The sequence below is a fragment of the Hylobates moloch genome, unplaced genomic scaffold, assembly GCF_009828535.3.
Source record: "Hylobates moloch isolate HMO894 unplaced genomic scaffold, HMol_V3 SCAFFOLD_1, whole genome shotgun sequence".
Classification (NCBI taxonomy): Eukaryota; Metazoa; Chordata; class Mammalia; order Primates; family Hylobatidae; genus Hylobates; species Hylobates moloch.
The window spans coordinates 138,117,786-138,132,456 of NW_026652276.1; the positions used below are offsets into that span (position 1 = coordinate 138,117,786).

General features: G+C 53.7%; 1 protein-coding gene across 1 annotated transcript in view; it reads right to left on the reverse strand.

The window, feature by feature from the left end:
• The window catches only part of MINDY4 (MINDY lysine 48 deubiquitinase 4), a 121,077-nt gene that overhangs the window by 3,663 nt on the left and 102,743 nt on the right, over nucleotides 1–14,671 (reverse strand). Inside the window, exons 15-17 of the mRNA XM_032758395.2 lie at nucleotides 13,083–13,244; nucleotides 6,385–6,565; nucleotides 5,756–5,828 (exon numbers count right to left, since the gene is read on the reverse strand). Coding sequence (XP_032614286.1) covers nucleotides 5,756–5,828; nucleotides 6,385–6,565; nucleotides 13,083–13,244 — 416 coding nt within the window. The remainder of the gene's footprint in view (nucleotides 1–5,755; nucleotides 5,829–6,384; nucleotides 6,566–13,082; nucleotides 13,245–14,671) is intronic.

Here is a 14,671-nt window from a genome sequence, read left to right on the forward strand (position 1 = left end):
TTACAATAGAAAATCAAAGCAGAGACATTTTAAAAATTGAAAGGGCTGAGCCATGACGCATGTTGTGCTAGTGTAGGGGGCGAATCAAATTGTTCCCCAATTGGAGTGGTTCTGAAAGCTTGTGAGTCAATTACAAGGACACGTAAGAAGGGCTCTGCATATGCAACCAACAACTGCGGACAGGCACAGAAAGGGGAGGGATGAAATGGAAACACCTCTGAGGAGCAGAAGAGACAAGCAAAGTTCCAGACTCATTCATCAGCGCTAATGCAGGAGGCGGCTGACAGCCAGCCAGTTTATAGCCGGGTCTCTCATCCTCCATACCTTAGGCATTTTGGCTGGGTAATTCTTTGTTGTGGAGGCCGTCGTGTGCACTGTGAAATGTTTAGCATCCTCTCCCAGGGCTGTGACGACCAAAAATGTTCTCAGACATTGGCAGATAACCCCAGGGGCACAAAATTGTCCCGTTGAGACCACTCGCTCCGTAAAAACACCATGGTCCCTGGTGCTCAAGTCAACTCAAAATCACAGAGAAAGGCACTTCATGGTGGAAAATAAGGCCCCCTCCCCCCAGAGGCATCACTGCAATAGAGGGGTGGTTACCTGCCTTAACTGCTTTTCAACGTTGATGGATCTGGTGTTTTTCATGGGGAAAAAGATGCCTGATAGAGCCTGTGTCAGCCAGGACAAGACAGCAGGCCTGAGTTCAAAGCTCCTGACTGGTAGAAAAGCATCCAGGGACTCCTCTTGCACACTTTGAATCTCCAGACAAATAGGCCTGTGTGAAAGTTTCCGTTCCCGTGCTCCAGCCATTCGGAATGAGGAGCAGCTCTAGGATGAGCCACGTGGGTATCCCTCACCCCTGGGCCTTAACCCCTTCTGGGCCCTGCCCAGTCCGCCATCCTGCAGGATCAGATCCAGATTCCTCTTTGCAGAAGTGTTCTCCGACTGCCAGGCCACCCGCGGGTCCCCGTCAGCACCCAGGCCAGGCTCCAAGGCAAAGCTGGTTTCACCAGTGCCTGAAGCCTGGGCTCCAGGTGGAGGTGGCAGGTGGGGGTGCTGTTGCATGAACACAACCCCCCAGGCCAGCTGCTCCTCCTGGACACCTGCTTAGGGAGCGGCCCCGCCCTCCCAGGCACTCAGCAGGGAAACCATGGTCCTCACTGGCTCACGATTCAAAGCCCTGCCTTGCACTGAGCCCTGGCCCAACTTGCCACCACCTGATTCCTCCTCCTCCCCAACGCATGCCCAGAGGCCACTGTGGCTCACAGGAAAGGCAGTGCTTCCACAGATCTTCTCTCAACCTCACAGCAACTCAGGAGAGGGATCCTTAGACCCCAGGGACAGATGGGGAAACTAAGGCTGGGAGCAGAACCAGACCTTCTGGAGCTCACACAGATTGACAACTGCAGAGCCAGCACAGGGCAGGTGTGTGTGTGGGGCAGAGCATCAGAAGAAGGCTGGCATGGACAGTGGGGAGTGACAGCGCCCAGAGAATGCTCCTCCGATGGCTGGGAGGCACTATGGACAGGGAGCCTGGGCAAAATGGTGTCAGCACAGAAGCTGAACGGGAGGTTCCGCAGGGAGTGGGGGTAGCTGAGGGAAGCGGGGGCTCTGCCTCTGCCCCTCGAAGGCACCATACCCAGCTGGAATTACATTTTCAATTTCTTGTCTGCACCTCCGAACAGAAACATCTGTGCCCCAGCCCCAGGCTCCGGTTATGCGTTCTTTCCTCTTTTCTCTGGACTGTTGACAACCGTTTCATTCTTCTCACTCTAGCTAGGCTGGAAGCATGAGAGAGGTCACTGTGTGTGTCTTGTTTGGAAATGACCATAAATTAGCCTGTTTTTTGCTGAGATGGTTACAGTATAACATGGGGAGGGGGGCAGGGGACAGCCCCACATTCCTGACACAAGCAAAGGTAACAGGAGACTCTCTCAGGCCGAGGTTTGCGTCACAGCAAAGGGCAGAGACACATGGGGTCTGGGATGGTTTGAATTAGGATGCTCTTCTCTGAAGGCGAAACCAGCAGTCTGGGCTTGTGCAATGTCACCGAGGCAACAAAGCCAGGTGGTGGGAAGTCACTGCCCACTCAGTGACCTTCCAATGGGCTGGGACAGCAAAAGCGTAAGCCGCAGTCCCTGGAGCTTGTGACTCAAAGTGTGGCTGGGACACGGACCTCCGTTCTGGAGGCCCCTATCTCCCTGTCTGTAAAAGAAGAGGTGATAACAGGGGGTACCCAAAGGCCTTTCTGTAGAGCCAAGCAAGCTGCCAGACAGCCAGCTGTGTGGCTTGGGGGTTCTTGCAGGGCAACAGAGCTGGGTTTAAGGGTGGGTGGTGCATCTTTCCCTGGACTGTAACAGGGTTGATTCCAAACTTGACTTTAGGCTGATGGCAAACTCTCTGAGAGCAGGAGCCAAGTCTTACTCAGCTGTTTCTTCCGTGGTGTCCAGTCCAGGGGTTCTATGAGGGTTGAGCTGATGTGGGGGAATTCCACCTGCCCACCAGGCTGGCCTACCCTGCAGCCCCACCTACCGAGCAAGATGGACAAGATGCTGTGGGCACACAGCTGCATCTTATCAGGAACTTGGGCTCTCACTGCAGCCTTTGAAATGACCTGAGCTCATGCCGCGATGTCACGTGTATCCCCTTCCTGACACGGTAGGGCCTTCCTACAGACAGCAGGACTTACCCCTAAGCCTGCTGTTTCTCATTGCAGTGGTATGTTACCTGGCGGGTACGGGGGCAGTGTTCCCACTCTCCACTCACCCACTCAGCTTTTCTAGGAATAACTGCCAAGGTGGACCCACCATGATGGGGGATTGATGGGAGAAGTGGAACAGGCAGGCAGCTGGTGTCAGCAAAGTTCTAGCAGACATGGAACACAGACCTGGAGATGAGGGGATAGCTAATGGAGCCAGGAAGAAGGTTCCCCTGGCCCAGTGCCTACGGCGGGCCAGAGAATCAATGCCTCACTTGATACCCGACTCTCACAAGGCAGCAGGGTTGGGGGGGCGGTGGGTGGGCACTGCCCTTACCTGGTTCTCAAAGTGTGGTCCTGGGACCAGCAGCATCAGCATTACTCGAGAACTCCTTAAAAATGCAAATTCTTGGGCCCTACCCTGGACCTACTGAATAAAAAGCTCAAAAACCCTTGGTGTGGGGCACGGCGCTTTGTTGGTTTTGGGTTTTTTTTTGTTTGTTTGTTTGTTTGTTTGTTTTCGAGATGGAGTTTCCCTCTTGTTGCCCAGGCTGGAGTGCAATGGCATGATCTTAGCTCACTGCAATCTTCGCCTCCCAGGTTCAAGCGATTCTCCTGTCTCAGCCTCCCGAGTAGCTGAGATTACAGGCGTGTGCCACCATGCCCGGCTAATTTTGTATTTTTAATAGAGATGGCATTTCTCCATGTTGGTTAGGCTGGTCTCAAACTCCCGACCTCACCTCAGGTGATCTGCCCGTCTCGGCCTTCCAAAGTGCTGGGATTACAGGCAGTGATCTGTGTTTTAACATATTCTCCAGATGACTCCGATGCCCCTGAAGCTTGAAGGCCACTGCTCTGGAGCAAACTTTCCCCATGCATGAGCCACAAATGCATATGGGCTCCCCTTAGCCCCTGTGTGCTACACAAATAGAATTATTTTCCATCCATGACTGCTCAAGAAGGTGGTGGGGCTCAGCCTTGTCCAAGCTCACACAACAATAAGCAGATGTGAGGGCAGAGAAGGGCAGGGCCCTGGCCCAAATCATGCAGCCTCTCTGCTTCCCACATAACCTCACTGTCACCTGCTTGCAAGTGAACAAGGGGCGGGGGAAAGAAGTACTGGGAGATGGAGGCAGCCAATAGAAGAGGAAGAGGAGCTTCAGGCCCGTGTCCACACACTAAGACTCTCACTCTGCATGGACTGAGCTCCATGCGGGCCAAAGCCCCACGTTGATCTCAAATAATTGTCAATTAGGGCTGAGCCCAAGAAGTCCAATCCTGGGCCCACGCTGGGAGGTGCTTGGTGAGTCATGCAGTGGAATAATTTCTGGGGAAAAAGGAGTTACTCCAGAAGAGGCAGTGGAGAGGTTTCAGGTGGTGGGCCACCCCCTGGGAGGGGTAGAGAGACACAGAGTCAGATGGAGGCCTTCAGAGAGGGTCCCAGGAGTCCAGAGGCAAGCTGAGGCTGTGTCCAGGGTGTTGGAGCCCTGCTCAACAGGCCCACCGGCAGGAAGGATGCCCTGTGGCCTCCCACACTGTCCTGTACAGATGCCAAGGCTGGTGTCACCTCCTGTCCCCACTGCTGCCTTTCTCTCATCACTTTGAATGAGTGGCCCTTTGTACATGAAAGGAAAGCGACCTGCAGGTGCCCTTAATCCTCCTGACGAAAGAAGCACCAGCACATGACCCTGCAAGAATGCTTCATCCCTGGCTCAGGGGGCGGGCAGGTGGATGGACGAACGGATGAATGGACGGACGGACAAAGCATGTCGAGGATGTCTCGGCGCTCCTCCCATTTCCCCTTCCTGGTGTTTCCACCATGTGAACATTTCTCTTTCTCTGCAGCTCCTCTCAAGGGCTCCCTTGCCTGTGGTGGGCATCAACCCTAAGCTCGCTGTGCCCCCCGGATCTCAGGCAGTAAGCATTGCAGGGCCTCGCCATTTTGCATCCCCCTGCCACAACCCCAACCATTTCACGGGCAGAGAAATGGAGATTCTCTGAGATCACACCAAATGAGGAGTGGCTGAGGTCATTATCGTGAGCACAAACACCATGGAGCACTTAGTAATGTCCCAGACACTCTTCACAAGGTCCAGTGAGCAAGGTATGCATCACCCCCATTTTACAGATGCCAAAGTGGGGTGCAGGAAGGTGAGGTCCAGTAGCTCACACCAAGAAGCAGCAACACCAGGGCTGGAACCCAGGCAACTTCTCTCCAGAGCCCACACTCATAAAGGTTACCAGTTCCACCGCTCCTCCAGAAGGGACTAGGATCCAGGCCTCTCCCTCCCGGGCTGCTCCTCTCATGCATGCTGAGGCCTCTGGGTCATTCCCCAAGGGCTTTGTGAAGGGCCTGCCGGGGCAAGGGGAGCACTTCTGACAGCTACAGCCCCACCAGCCCAGGGGCCCACTCAGAGAACACTGCAAGGAGGTGAGCCCCAACTCACCCCAGTTACTGAACATTCCCCTCCCCTGGCCTGAGCCTCAGCCTCCCCTTAAATACAGAGGGGCTGGGTCAGAGGAGTTGAAGGTCCCACCTGCCTCTGAGGCCGTAGGCACGCTGCTCAGTGTTCAGAATGGCGGAGCTGCTCCTCCAGCTCCTCCGCAAGCAGAGGGTGCCGCTCCAGGCAGCACCTCCCGCCACCCCCAGGCTGGGCCAGGCCTCCCAGCTTCCCATCCTGCTCAAGCCTCCCCCACCCTCAGGTAAGCACCCCAGTCCTGCCTCCTTCGGGCCTAACGGTACTTGCCACATCTGCCTGCTGCTGCCTTAAGGGAGGAGGGGCTTCAAGAGGTGCCCATTTAGCCCCCACCCCCAACCATGAGGGCAGTCTCAGAAGCTGTCTAAAGACACATCACCACTGTAGACCACACACTCCTGAACCTGGGCCCCAGTGACCACGAGTGGAGAAACCTGTGTCTTTCCAATCATCACACCCCTTTGAATCAGGGTGGTCCAGGAACCTATCCACCTTTCTGCAGGCCTGACCACCCCCAACCATGGCTCCTCAAAGCTATTCGGGGTGAAGCTCAAAGCCAGAGAGGGGTTTGACTCACTTGGTTCTGATGCAGAGCTCGAGGGGTGGGACAAGGTCCTTGTCAGTGTCCTCAGAGATGGTTTGGGTGGTGTCTGGGAAGGAGGAGAGAGGCACACACGTCACCCAGGGCCCTGCACTCACCCTGAGGTCAGCACTGACCACTCCCGGGACCCGCCCCCTTCTAGTCCCTGTCCCCTCCTCTCCATCTCAACTGGACCCACCCTCATCCCTGACATCCATTCTCACCTGCACAACTCACTGGTCCCCACCCCTGTGTCCCACTTCAACTACCACAACACTCTTTCTAAAAATACTTCTGATCTCACCACCCTGATTCCAAAACCTTCCATGGCTCCCCACTGCCTGAAGAATACATCCAAACTTGTCAGCATAGTATTCAGGGCTCTCTGCCATGTGGTGTAGGCTATACCCAACACCCTTAATGCCACCCACTGCTCAAGGCCCAGTTCTGGCTGCCTCCTGCAGGGAGGTCCTGCTGGCATTGGCTCTCTGATCCCCCAGTCTGGATGCTGGCGTCTGCACTGCTCTCTGTCATGGGGGTTGGCGGTGGATAGGAAGGCTGGTTTCTGTGACCAGCCTGGAGGCTCCTTGGGAACAGGGTTGGGTGGGGGGGGTGAGGGCCCGCACCAATGGTCAGCCGGATCTGCTCCTGCTGGTTGGCCAGGCCATCGTAGTAGTACAAGTCAAAGAGCCTCTCAGTCCTCCAGTCACGCAGGAGCCCCGGCTGCAGGCTAAAGAGGATGCTGAAGTGGCTCTCGCTGCAAACCACCCAGATGGGGAACCTCGGGGTCTTCAGGAAGCAGCCAACCTGGATGAGGGAGAGGCCTGATGTGAAGTGCGGTCCCTGGGAAAGGGGCCCGGGCATTTTTCTGTCTGACTCAAGGCAGGGCTGACCTCGGAGAGGCCCTGCTGAAGATCACCTTTGTGTCTGATGCTGGGAGCCCCTCACGCTGCTCAGGCCACCGGGCTGTTTCCCAGGGCCATCCCTGCCCTGCCACCCCACCTGCTGCTGCTCGCAGGGCCTCTGCCATACAGACCCGAGACCTGGTATCACTCGCCCCCTCATCTCCCACATCTAATGGTTCCCAGTACTGCTCATTCTGCATCCAAGAGCTCCCCCACTGCCAGCCTTTCCTCCTGAGATCTATTCAGCCTCCAACCTGCACCACCACGGCAGTGACCTCCTAACCAATTCTTCCCACTCCCCTCAAACAAATTCAGCTTGTCCACTAGCCTAGAGCTTGCTTACCATTGCACAGCCTGCATCTCCCAAATCCCTTGTTGGAGCAGAAATAGTTTCCTCCTTCCAGCTCCCAGGGGGCACATCACTGGGTGACCGCCCACCCACCTCAGCCGCAGCACCTCTGCCTCATGCTCGACAGATCATACCCTTAAGTTCCAGGAGCCCAGGGTAAACAAATGTCAGGTGAATGAAATTCCTCATGGATGAAGCAGGACTTGAACTAGAACTGTACGGTAAAGACAAGTAGGAATAGAGCCCTGGGGAGCCAGGAGGGAAAGGTCTGAGTGAGAAGTCCGTGGGGGGTGCCAGGAATGGGGGACCAGAGAAGTTCAGGGTGCAGCAAGGCACTGAGGTTGCAGCAACACTTGGATAAGGAGCATTCTGGGCAGGGGAATTTCATGGTGGAAGTGTTTGTGGAAGAAGACACAGAGGAATAAGCACCAGGGCCCTCAGCACATTGCTAGCATCTTGCCTGCAATGGGAAGAGAAGGGACAAGGGCCCGCTGTGAAGCCCCTGAATGCCTGGCCTCCAAGCACTTTCCCCCAGCCCCTGACACTTCTTGGGCGGCGCCTCTCCTGACCCTGGGCCCTGGTTTATCCAGCTATGTACGTGCCACGGGCCAGGCTGATTCTGGCCTAATCCCTACCAGCCCCAGGGAGATGTTTGCATGCTCAGGTATTTACAGCTACAGCCTGTGGATTAAAGAAAGAATGGGAATTATTTTTCCAGTGGGGAGAAGGGCATACTTTTTCCAGAACCCTTCACAGGAGAGTGGTTGAGCAGCTCCCATCTTGGTCTGGGATGTCTCTGACAGAGGGGCTGTGCTCCAAAGGTCCTGAACCAGGTCCCCAGTGACATTCCTGCACATTTAAAGCTGCCTCCTCCAGAAGGTAGGGGGACAGTCTTTACAATGTGCTCATCCTTTCTTACGGTTCAAGTGTCCCCTCCCCCGACACCGAGGCCTCACCCTAGCCCTGTGTGCCATTCAAGTGGACTGCAGAGCTCATTCCTTAGTGAAGTGTGGGGGAATTAGATGTCTTACAGGACGTGGCTGGACGTGCCTAAACCCCACGTAAACTTGGCTTCCATTCCATGCTTCAAAGAGGCTTTTCTGGTGAGGGCATCGCCACGAACAGGGAACCCTGACACAGGGACCCAGCATTCATTCACGGCAGGGAGAGAGCCCCGCAGCCAACCAGGGAGCAGGCCTTTGCATAATCAGCCACCCTGAATTTTCCAACGGAGGGACAAAAGCGCAGCTTGCCACGCAGAAATAACAGTCGAGAGATTAAGGGAAAAAAGCTGCCCATAGACTTTATAAATGAGTTTCCTCATTCAGGAGCCTCTTTCCAAGTGGGTGACATTTTCCAGAGATGAAATTCACTTCCTCTAAATTCTTGGGTAACCAAAGGCTTGGGGCGAGGCCAGAGTCGGGGGTGGGGGGTGCGGGGGAGGGCCACATTTCCTACAGCACAGTCTGAGACTTTGTCCTGGTGGGGGAACATGTAGCACAATTAGGGATTACTTAATCTTCTAGGGCGGGGGTTGTGAATGGCCTAAAGCCATCCGTGGACAGCCAGGTTAGAAGCACTCATTTAAAAGGATCAGCATTTACTTGCGTACAGTTATGGTGTGGCATTTCTAAGGACAGAGTTATGGTGTGGCATTTCTAAGGACAGCAATGGGGACATAGTGCTAGAGACAATAAGAACAGTGCTGTCCTTATGGAGCTTACCAGATTGATGGGGATGACGTATTAATTAAATATCAAACCCATACATTTCCACTGCACTTCAATGAATCCAGGATGCCCTCAGATTCGCCATTATTTTTTGTATCACTAAGTAAGAAAGAAAAAGCAGGTGTGTCAAAGTCTGACACACCATCAACTGTAATAATGCATCAGAATTTCAGGAGTGCTCAAATGTGGGCAAGTTTACATCTTAAAGGCAGTGAAATGCGATGCTTAAAATCCAGAAGAGGCCCTAGGAAGGACAGAATTAAGATACCCTGATGGTGATTGACCAGGTATGGAGGGGACAATGAGAAGGACCCCCTACTTAGATGGGGTTATGAGGGCAGGAAAGGCTGGCTTTTAGGAAGTAACGTTTAAGTCAAAACGATAACAGCGAAAAGCTGGGCAGGTGGAGGGTGCAGCGTGCACAAAGGCCAGGAGGTGGGAGAGAGCCCGAGAGAAGCCCCAGCCTGTGGGAGAGAGTGGTGTGGTCTGAGGTGGGAGAGGAAGGCAGGTGCAGGTCTGACAGGGCGTTGGGGGTGGTGGGAAGTTTTGGATTTTAGTTCTGCATTAGTCTGCTCGGGCTGCCATAACAAATACCACGGACTGGATGGCTCAGACAGCAGACATTTATTATCTCACAGTTCCGGAGGCTGGAGGTCTGAGATGTCACTAGGGTTGTTTCTGAAGGCCTTGCCCCTGAGCTTGTAGGTGGTTGCCTTCTCTGTGCCTTCAGAAGGCCTTCCTGCTGTGTGACCTGTGTTCTAACCTCCTCTGCTTAGGAGGATACCAGCCATACTGGATTGGGACCCACCCTAGTGACCTCATTTTACCTTAATCATTTCCTTAAAGGCCCTTTCTCCAAACACAGTTATTAATACATTCTGAGGTACTGGGGGTCAGGGTTTCAATACAGGAATTTTGGGGAGACATAGTTCAGCTCACAACAGTCTCAGAGGACTGGAAAACCACTGAGGGTCCAGAGAAAAGGAATTATATGATCGTGTGTATATTTTTAAAGATCACACTGGCTTCAGTGAAGGGACAGGATTGGAAAGGGGGAAAGCGATGGGGACAGGAGCTGAATTTGGCTGGGCTGTCACAGGTGTCAAAAGCAGCGATGCTGGTGGCTCTGACCTGGTTAAAGTGGATGGGCTTGAGAAACAACTTCAGGGGGAGGCACATGTCCTCCTGATGGAGAGGACGTGCTCCTGGTTGAGTAAATGGGTGGATGGTGGCCATCTCTGAGCTGGGGAGGATGGGAGGAGGATGGAGCTTTCAGAACTCTGCCTGTCAAGCTGTTTTCCTTTGTGGGTCCCTTCATGAAGACGGCAATGAACGTGCCTTGCAGGTCACGAAAGAAGTGCTGAGGCTAAACTCCCTGTCCCACCCCATCCCTCCTGGACTGTCAGTCCCCCATCACCACCATGACCATCAGCCTGGAGGGGCTTGGCCTCCAACTGCAGCCTAGAATGCAGTCCACCCCTTACTGGTGAGCCTTGTCCTGGGCCAGCTGTGGGACTGAGGGAGCCAGCTGGAAGTCAGATGGGCAAGACCAGCTGGTGGGGTCACAGACAGCCCATGGAGGTCCTGCAGGACACAGCCAGGCCGGGCCAGTTACTTATGGCAGGGGGTGAGTTTCTCCAGCCCAGAGTTTCATCTGTTTACCCCAGGTACACCCTGAGTATGGGTCATCTGGGTAGCTCACTTTTAGGTAGGACCTCCTCCTCCCACACACCCAGTGAGGGCTCCAGAACCCCAGGCTGCAGCGAGAAGCCTGGAGACAGGCTGCAAGTGAGGGGCTTCACCTGCTAGTGAGTGAACGCTGTGGACGTCATGGCCCAGGCTGTTCCAAATGCCAATCTTCCCCATGGCTGTGTCTGTGCTGCCTGAGGAGAGGGCCAGGCCAGGCCAGAGCAGGGGCCCTGGCTCTGAGTCCAGGTCCAGGCTTGGGTGCTGGACCCCCTTGGACTCCTTCTATGTCCAATGTGGCTAACTGTGTAGGGTCCAAGGGACTTGGGGACAGAAGGGATGGAAGGTGGTGTTAAAGAAGAGGGAAGGGGCCAGGCGCAGTGGCTCACGCCTGTAATCCTAGCACTTTGTAAGGCTGAGGTGGGTGGATCACTTGAGGTCAGGAGTTCAAGACCAGCCTGGCCAATATGGTGAAACCCCATCTCTACTTAAAAAAAAAAGCATGCCTCTGTAATCCCAGCTACTCAGGAGGCTGAGGCAGAAGAATTTCTTGAACAGAGGAGGCAGAGGTTGCAGTGAGCTGAGATCACTCCAGCATGGGTGACAGAGTGAGACCTTGTCTCAAAAAAAAAAAAAAAAAAAGAAGAAGAAGAGGGAAGGGCTTTGTCTGAGCTGCTGGGCCCTGAGTCTTCAGTGGAAGGCAGGGGTTGAGGCCCAGCCCTCAGTGAGCTCATGGAGGAGAGGAGGCCAGGGCTCCTTCCTTAGTGAGCTTGCAGTTGCAAGGCAGAGGAAGGAAGCATCCACCTACTGCAGGGAAACAAAACTCCCAGTCCTCAGCTGGGCACAGAACAGCAGAGGGTCTATGCGGATCCAAGAAGCCCATGAGGAGGGGAGATGGTTGTAGGGCCTGAATTTCTTAAATTTTATTCCAAGGGAAGGATGACCCCAACTGGTTTTCCCATCAAGTACCCTCCACAGACCACAGGAAAATAGTTTACTCTCTGACCAACGCCCTCAACCCAAGAATGAAACCAGAGCTCATGGTGAGCCTGGGAATTCCATGAGCCTGGCCAAGGTTACCTCTCTTGGCCCATGGAATTTTGAGCTGAATACTTTCGGAGCACACCCAGGGTCTGGTGCTCGAGAGCCTGGTGCTTCTCACCAGCCACATTCCTGGGCTCCCTCCTAACACCAGCACAGCCAGGAAGCAGCCACTCTCATTCTTTTTCCCCCAAGTCTTTGGGACCCAGAAGTCTGCTTTTGGCGTGCTGGGGGTATAATCCAGAGAGGGGATCTGGGGAGGGGGCTGCCCCACATGGGTCATTAGCAAGACACAGCACACCCCAACATGTGGTCATGTGGGAAGGGTGGGTAAAACTGAGCCCTGGCTTAAAACCCTAGTCTTTTTCCACACTGGAAATCCAGGGTGGAATCGCCTGGCGCTATCTGCATGGCCCCGCTGAGTCAATCTCTGTGTCCTGGTTCTGAGGATAGGTGGTGAATGAGGCCTCAACCAGACCCTCCAAGAATCTTTGCAGGGGGTGGCCACTGTGAAAAGTGCTCCTGCTGCCCCTCAGGACAACCCTTCCCATTTAATCAACCACAGAAAAATGGACTCTCTGAAGCCATGGAAAGCAATGCTCAGAAAAATGTTCCATGGCAGCTGGAACAAGAAGGCAGGGTCCAGTGCTCCTCTGCCCAGCCCCCTCAGCCCCTGGCCACATTCCCCAGAGGTACAGTCACCCATGCCCTATCCAGCTTTACCTGGGGGCCCAGCCCTTTCTGAGACCCTGGCTGCAGTGACACAGGATGCAGAGGGACCACATGCCAGCAAACAGGATGCGTGAGGCCTACTATGAGTTGAACTGTGCCTCCAAAAAGATATGTTGAATCCTAGCCCCCAGTACCTCAGAATGTGACTGTATTTGGACACAGGGTTGTTGCAGGCATAATTAGTTAAGACGAGGTCATATTGGAGTACAGTGGGCCCTTAATCCAATATGACTGAGGTCTGTATAAGAAAAGACACAAAGGGAGAAGGTGGCCCTGTGATGATGGATGGAGGCAGAGACTGGAGTGATACATCTATAGAAGCATCACTATATGGTCAAGGAATGCCAAGGATTGCCAGAAAACACCAAGAGCTAGAAGAGACAAGGAAGGATTCTCCTTATGGGTTTCAGAGGGAGCATGGCCTTTCTGATACCTTCATCTTGGACTTCCAGCCTCCAGAACTGTGAGACAGTAAGTTTCTGTTGTTTCAAGCCACCCAGTCTGTGGTACTTTGTTAGGCAGCCCTAGGAAACTAACACGAGGCCTAAGACCTCAAGTTCCTGTCCCTTGAGAAGGCTCCCCCACCACACAGACACCAGCTGCAGCCACTGTGACCCACAATCACAGCAGAAATCCCTCAAAGTCGTTTTCAAACAATCTTCCCCAGAACACGGTATCAGCTGGCTTTGGGTCAGAATTACAGGCCTGTAGCCACAGCAGAGAAGCTGTACTTCTTCCCAAGCCCTCTGTGATTCCAACTGGACCCGAATTTCAGCCAGCTCTGAGAAGTGGAGTCCAGCTTTCCTTCCCCCCTTCCCTCCTTTTCATTGCTCTAGAGAGTCAGGCTCCCCTACTCGTGGTGAACGTGAGCATCTGGGTACCTGGCACACGTTGTAATGCTCAAAGAGAGATAAGAAGCCAATATCACTGCGTGCAGCAATGCCTCTGAGAAGTGTGATGTTCCCGTCCCCAGAATCCAGCTCAACCACATCGTTGAAAACGTTGGACACAGCTTTCCCAGTCAGGAGCAGATTGACAAGTTCCTGCAGATGAGAGAAAGGGGAAAGACTCATCAAGTCTGAATCAGTTACTGAAAGAGTAGAGAGGAGACTGGGGAAAGAGAAAAAGGGTGGAGAAGGAAGGAAAGCAAGGAGGGAGAGAGCCTGAGAGCAGAGGAGGCTGTAACTTCAATTCTCCCACAAGCCCTGTGGGAAAGGCACCAACTTTTCTCATCAAGGTAACTCCAGGCACCCATCCACCTTTATTCCACAAGCACTCATTGAGTACCAACCATTCACAGGACCCTGTCCTATGCTGTAGGCTACTGGGGGCACTGGTGAGAGGGTCAGACATGGCTCTTGACATGTGCTTTGGGTCTAGACTGTGGAGTCAGGTGCATGCCTGCACATTGACTCAATGCAGGATGTGGCTGGGACTGTAAAAATGTGTGCATGGAGTACTCTGGAGCCAGATGAACACGAGGCCACATGACCGAGTCAGGGCAGCTTTAAGGAGAAGTGACATTTGGGTGAGTCTTAAACAATGTTATTTTTTAAAGAAACCTTTTTATTTTGAAATAATTTTAGATTCAAAAGAAGTTATAAAAATAGTACAGAGAGTTCCTGTGTACCCTTCACCCAGCTTCCCCCAATGATAACATCTTACATAACCTGAGTCCATTATCTCAACCAGGAAACTGACCACAGTGCAGTACCAATAACTAAACTCCAGGGCTTGTTTGAACTTCATTAGTGACGGTGGGGTTCTAACGGGGCAGGGAAAGCTGAGGAAGGTACTTCAGTAGGCAGCAAGAACAGAAGCAGAGAGGTGGGAGTAGGAAGCCCAGGTCTGAGTTCTAGCTCTGCTTCTGCCATTGTCTTGCTGCGTGGCATGAGGCATTGGGTGGTCCTGTGACTCAAGCTACACACCTGGCAAGCCAACAAGCATGCCAACCCTGGAACTTGGAGACAGTGACATGTGGAGCAACATTCCTCCAGCAGTCACCTGCAACCCATGCCTCCCACATTTTGGTGTACCAATATGGCTGGAAGGTCCCTTCCTTATGCAGGGTAACCAGGAGTCCAACCTCCTGTTAGGAATGGAGAAACTGGGGCTCACAGGCTGGTTACCCAAGCCACACGGCCCATTAGGGCCAGAGCTGAGCTTTCACCCACATCTGGCTCTCTCTGTCCCATGTGACTTCCCTCTTCCCCCAACCCTGTTACCCTCATGGTACTATCTGCCTGGGAACAGATTCAAGATGAAGGGTGGCCTCTAAGGGCCTACTGAGGAGGAATTTGAGTGAGCCCAGCCCCAGCACTAGGGCAGGCAGGTCTCTCTGTCTCATCCACTTTCTGCCACAGCTGGCGCTGCCTGTGACGCAAGAAGGCAGGCAGTACTTCCACAGTGGAGCACGTAGGAATGGCCAGAACGGCCCTTGACCAGTGTAAACTCTGGAGGGCAGAGTTTA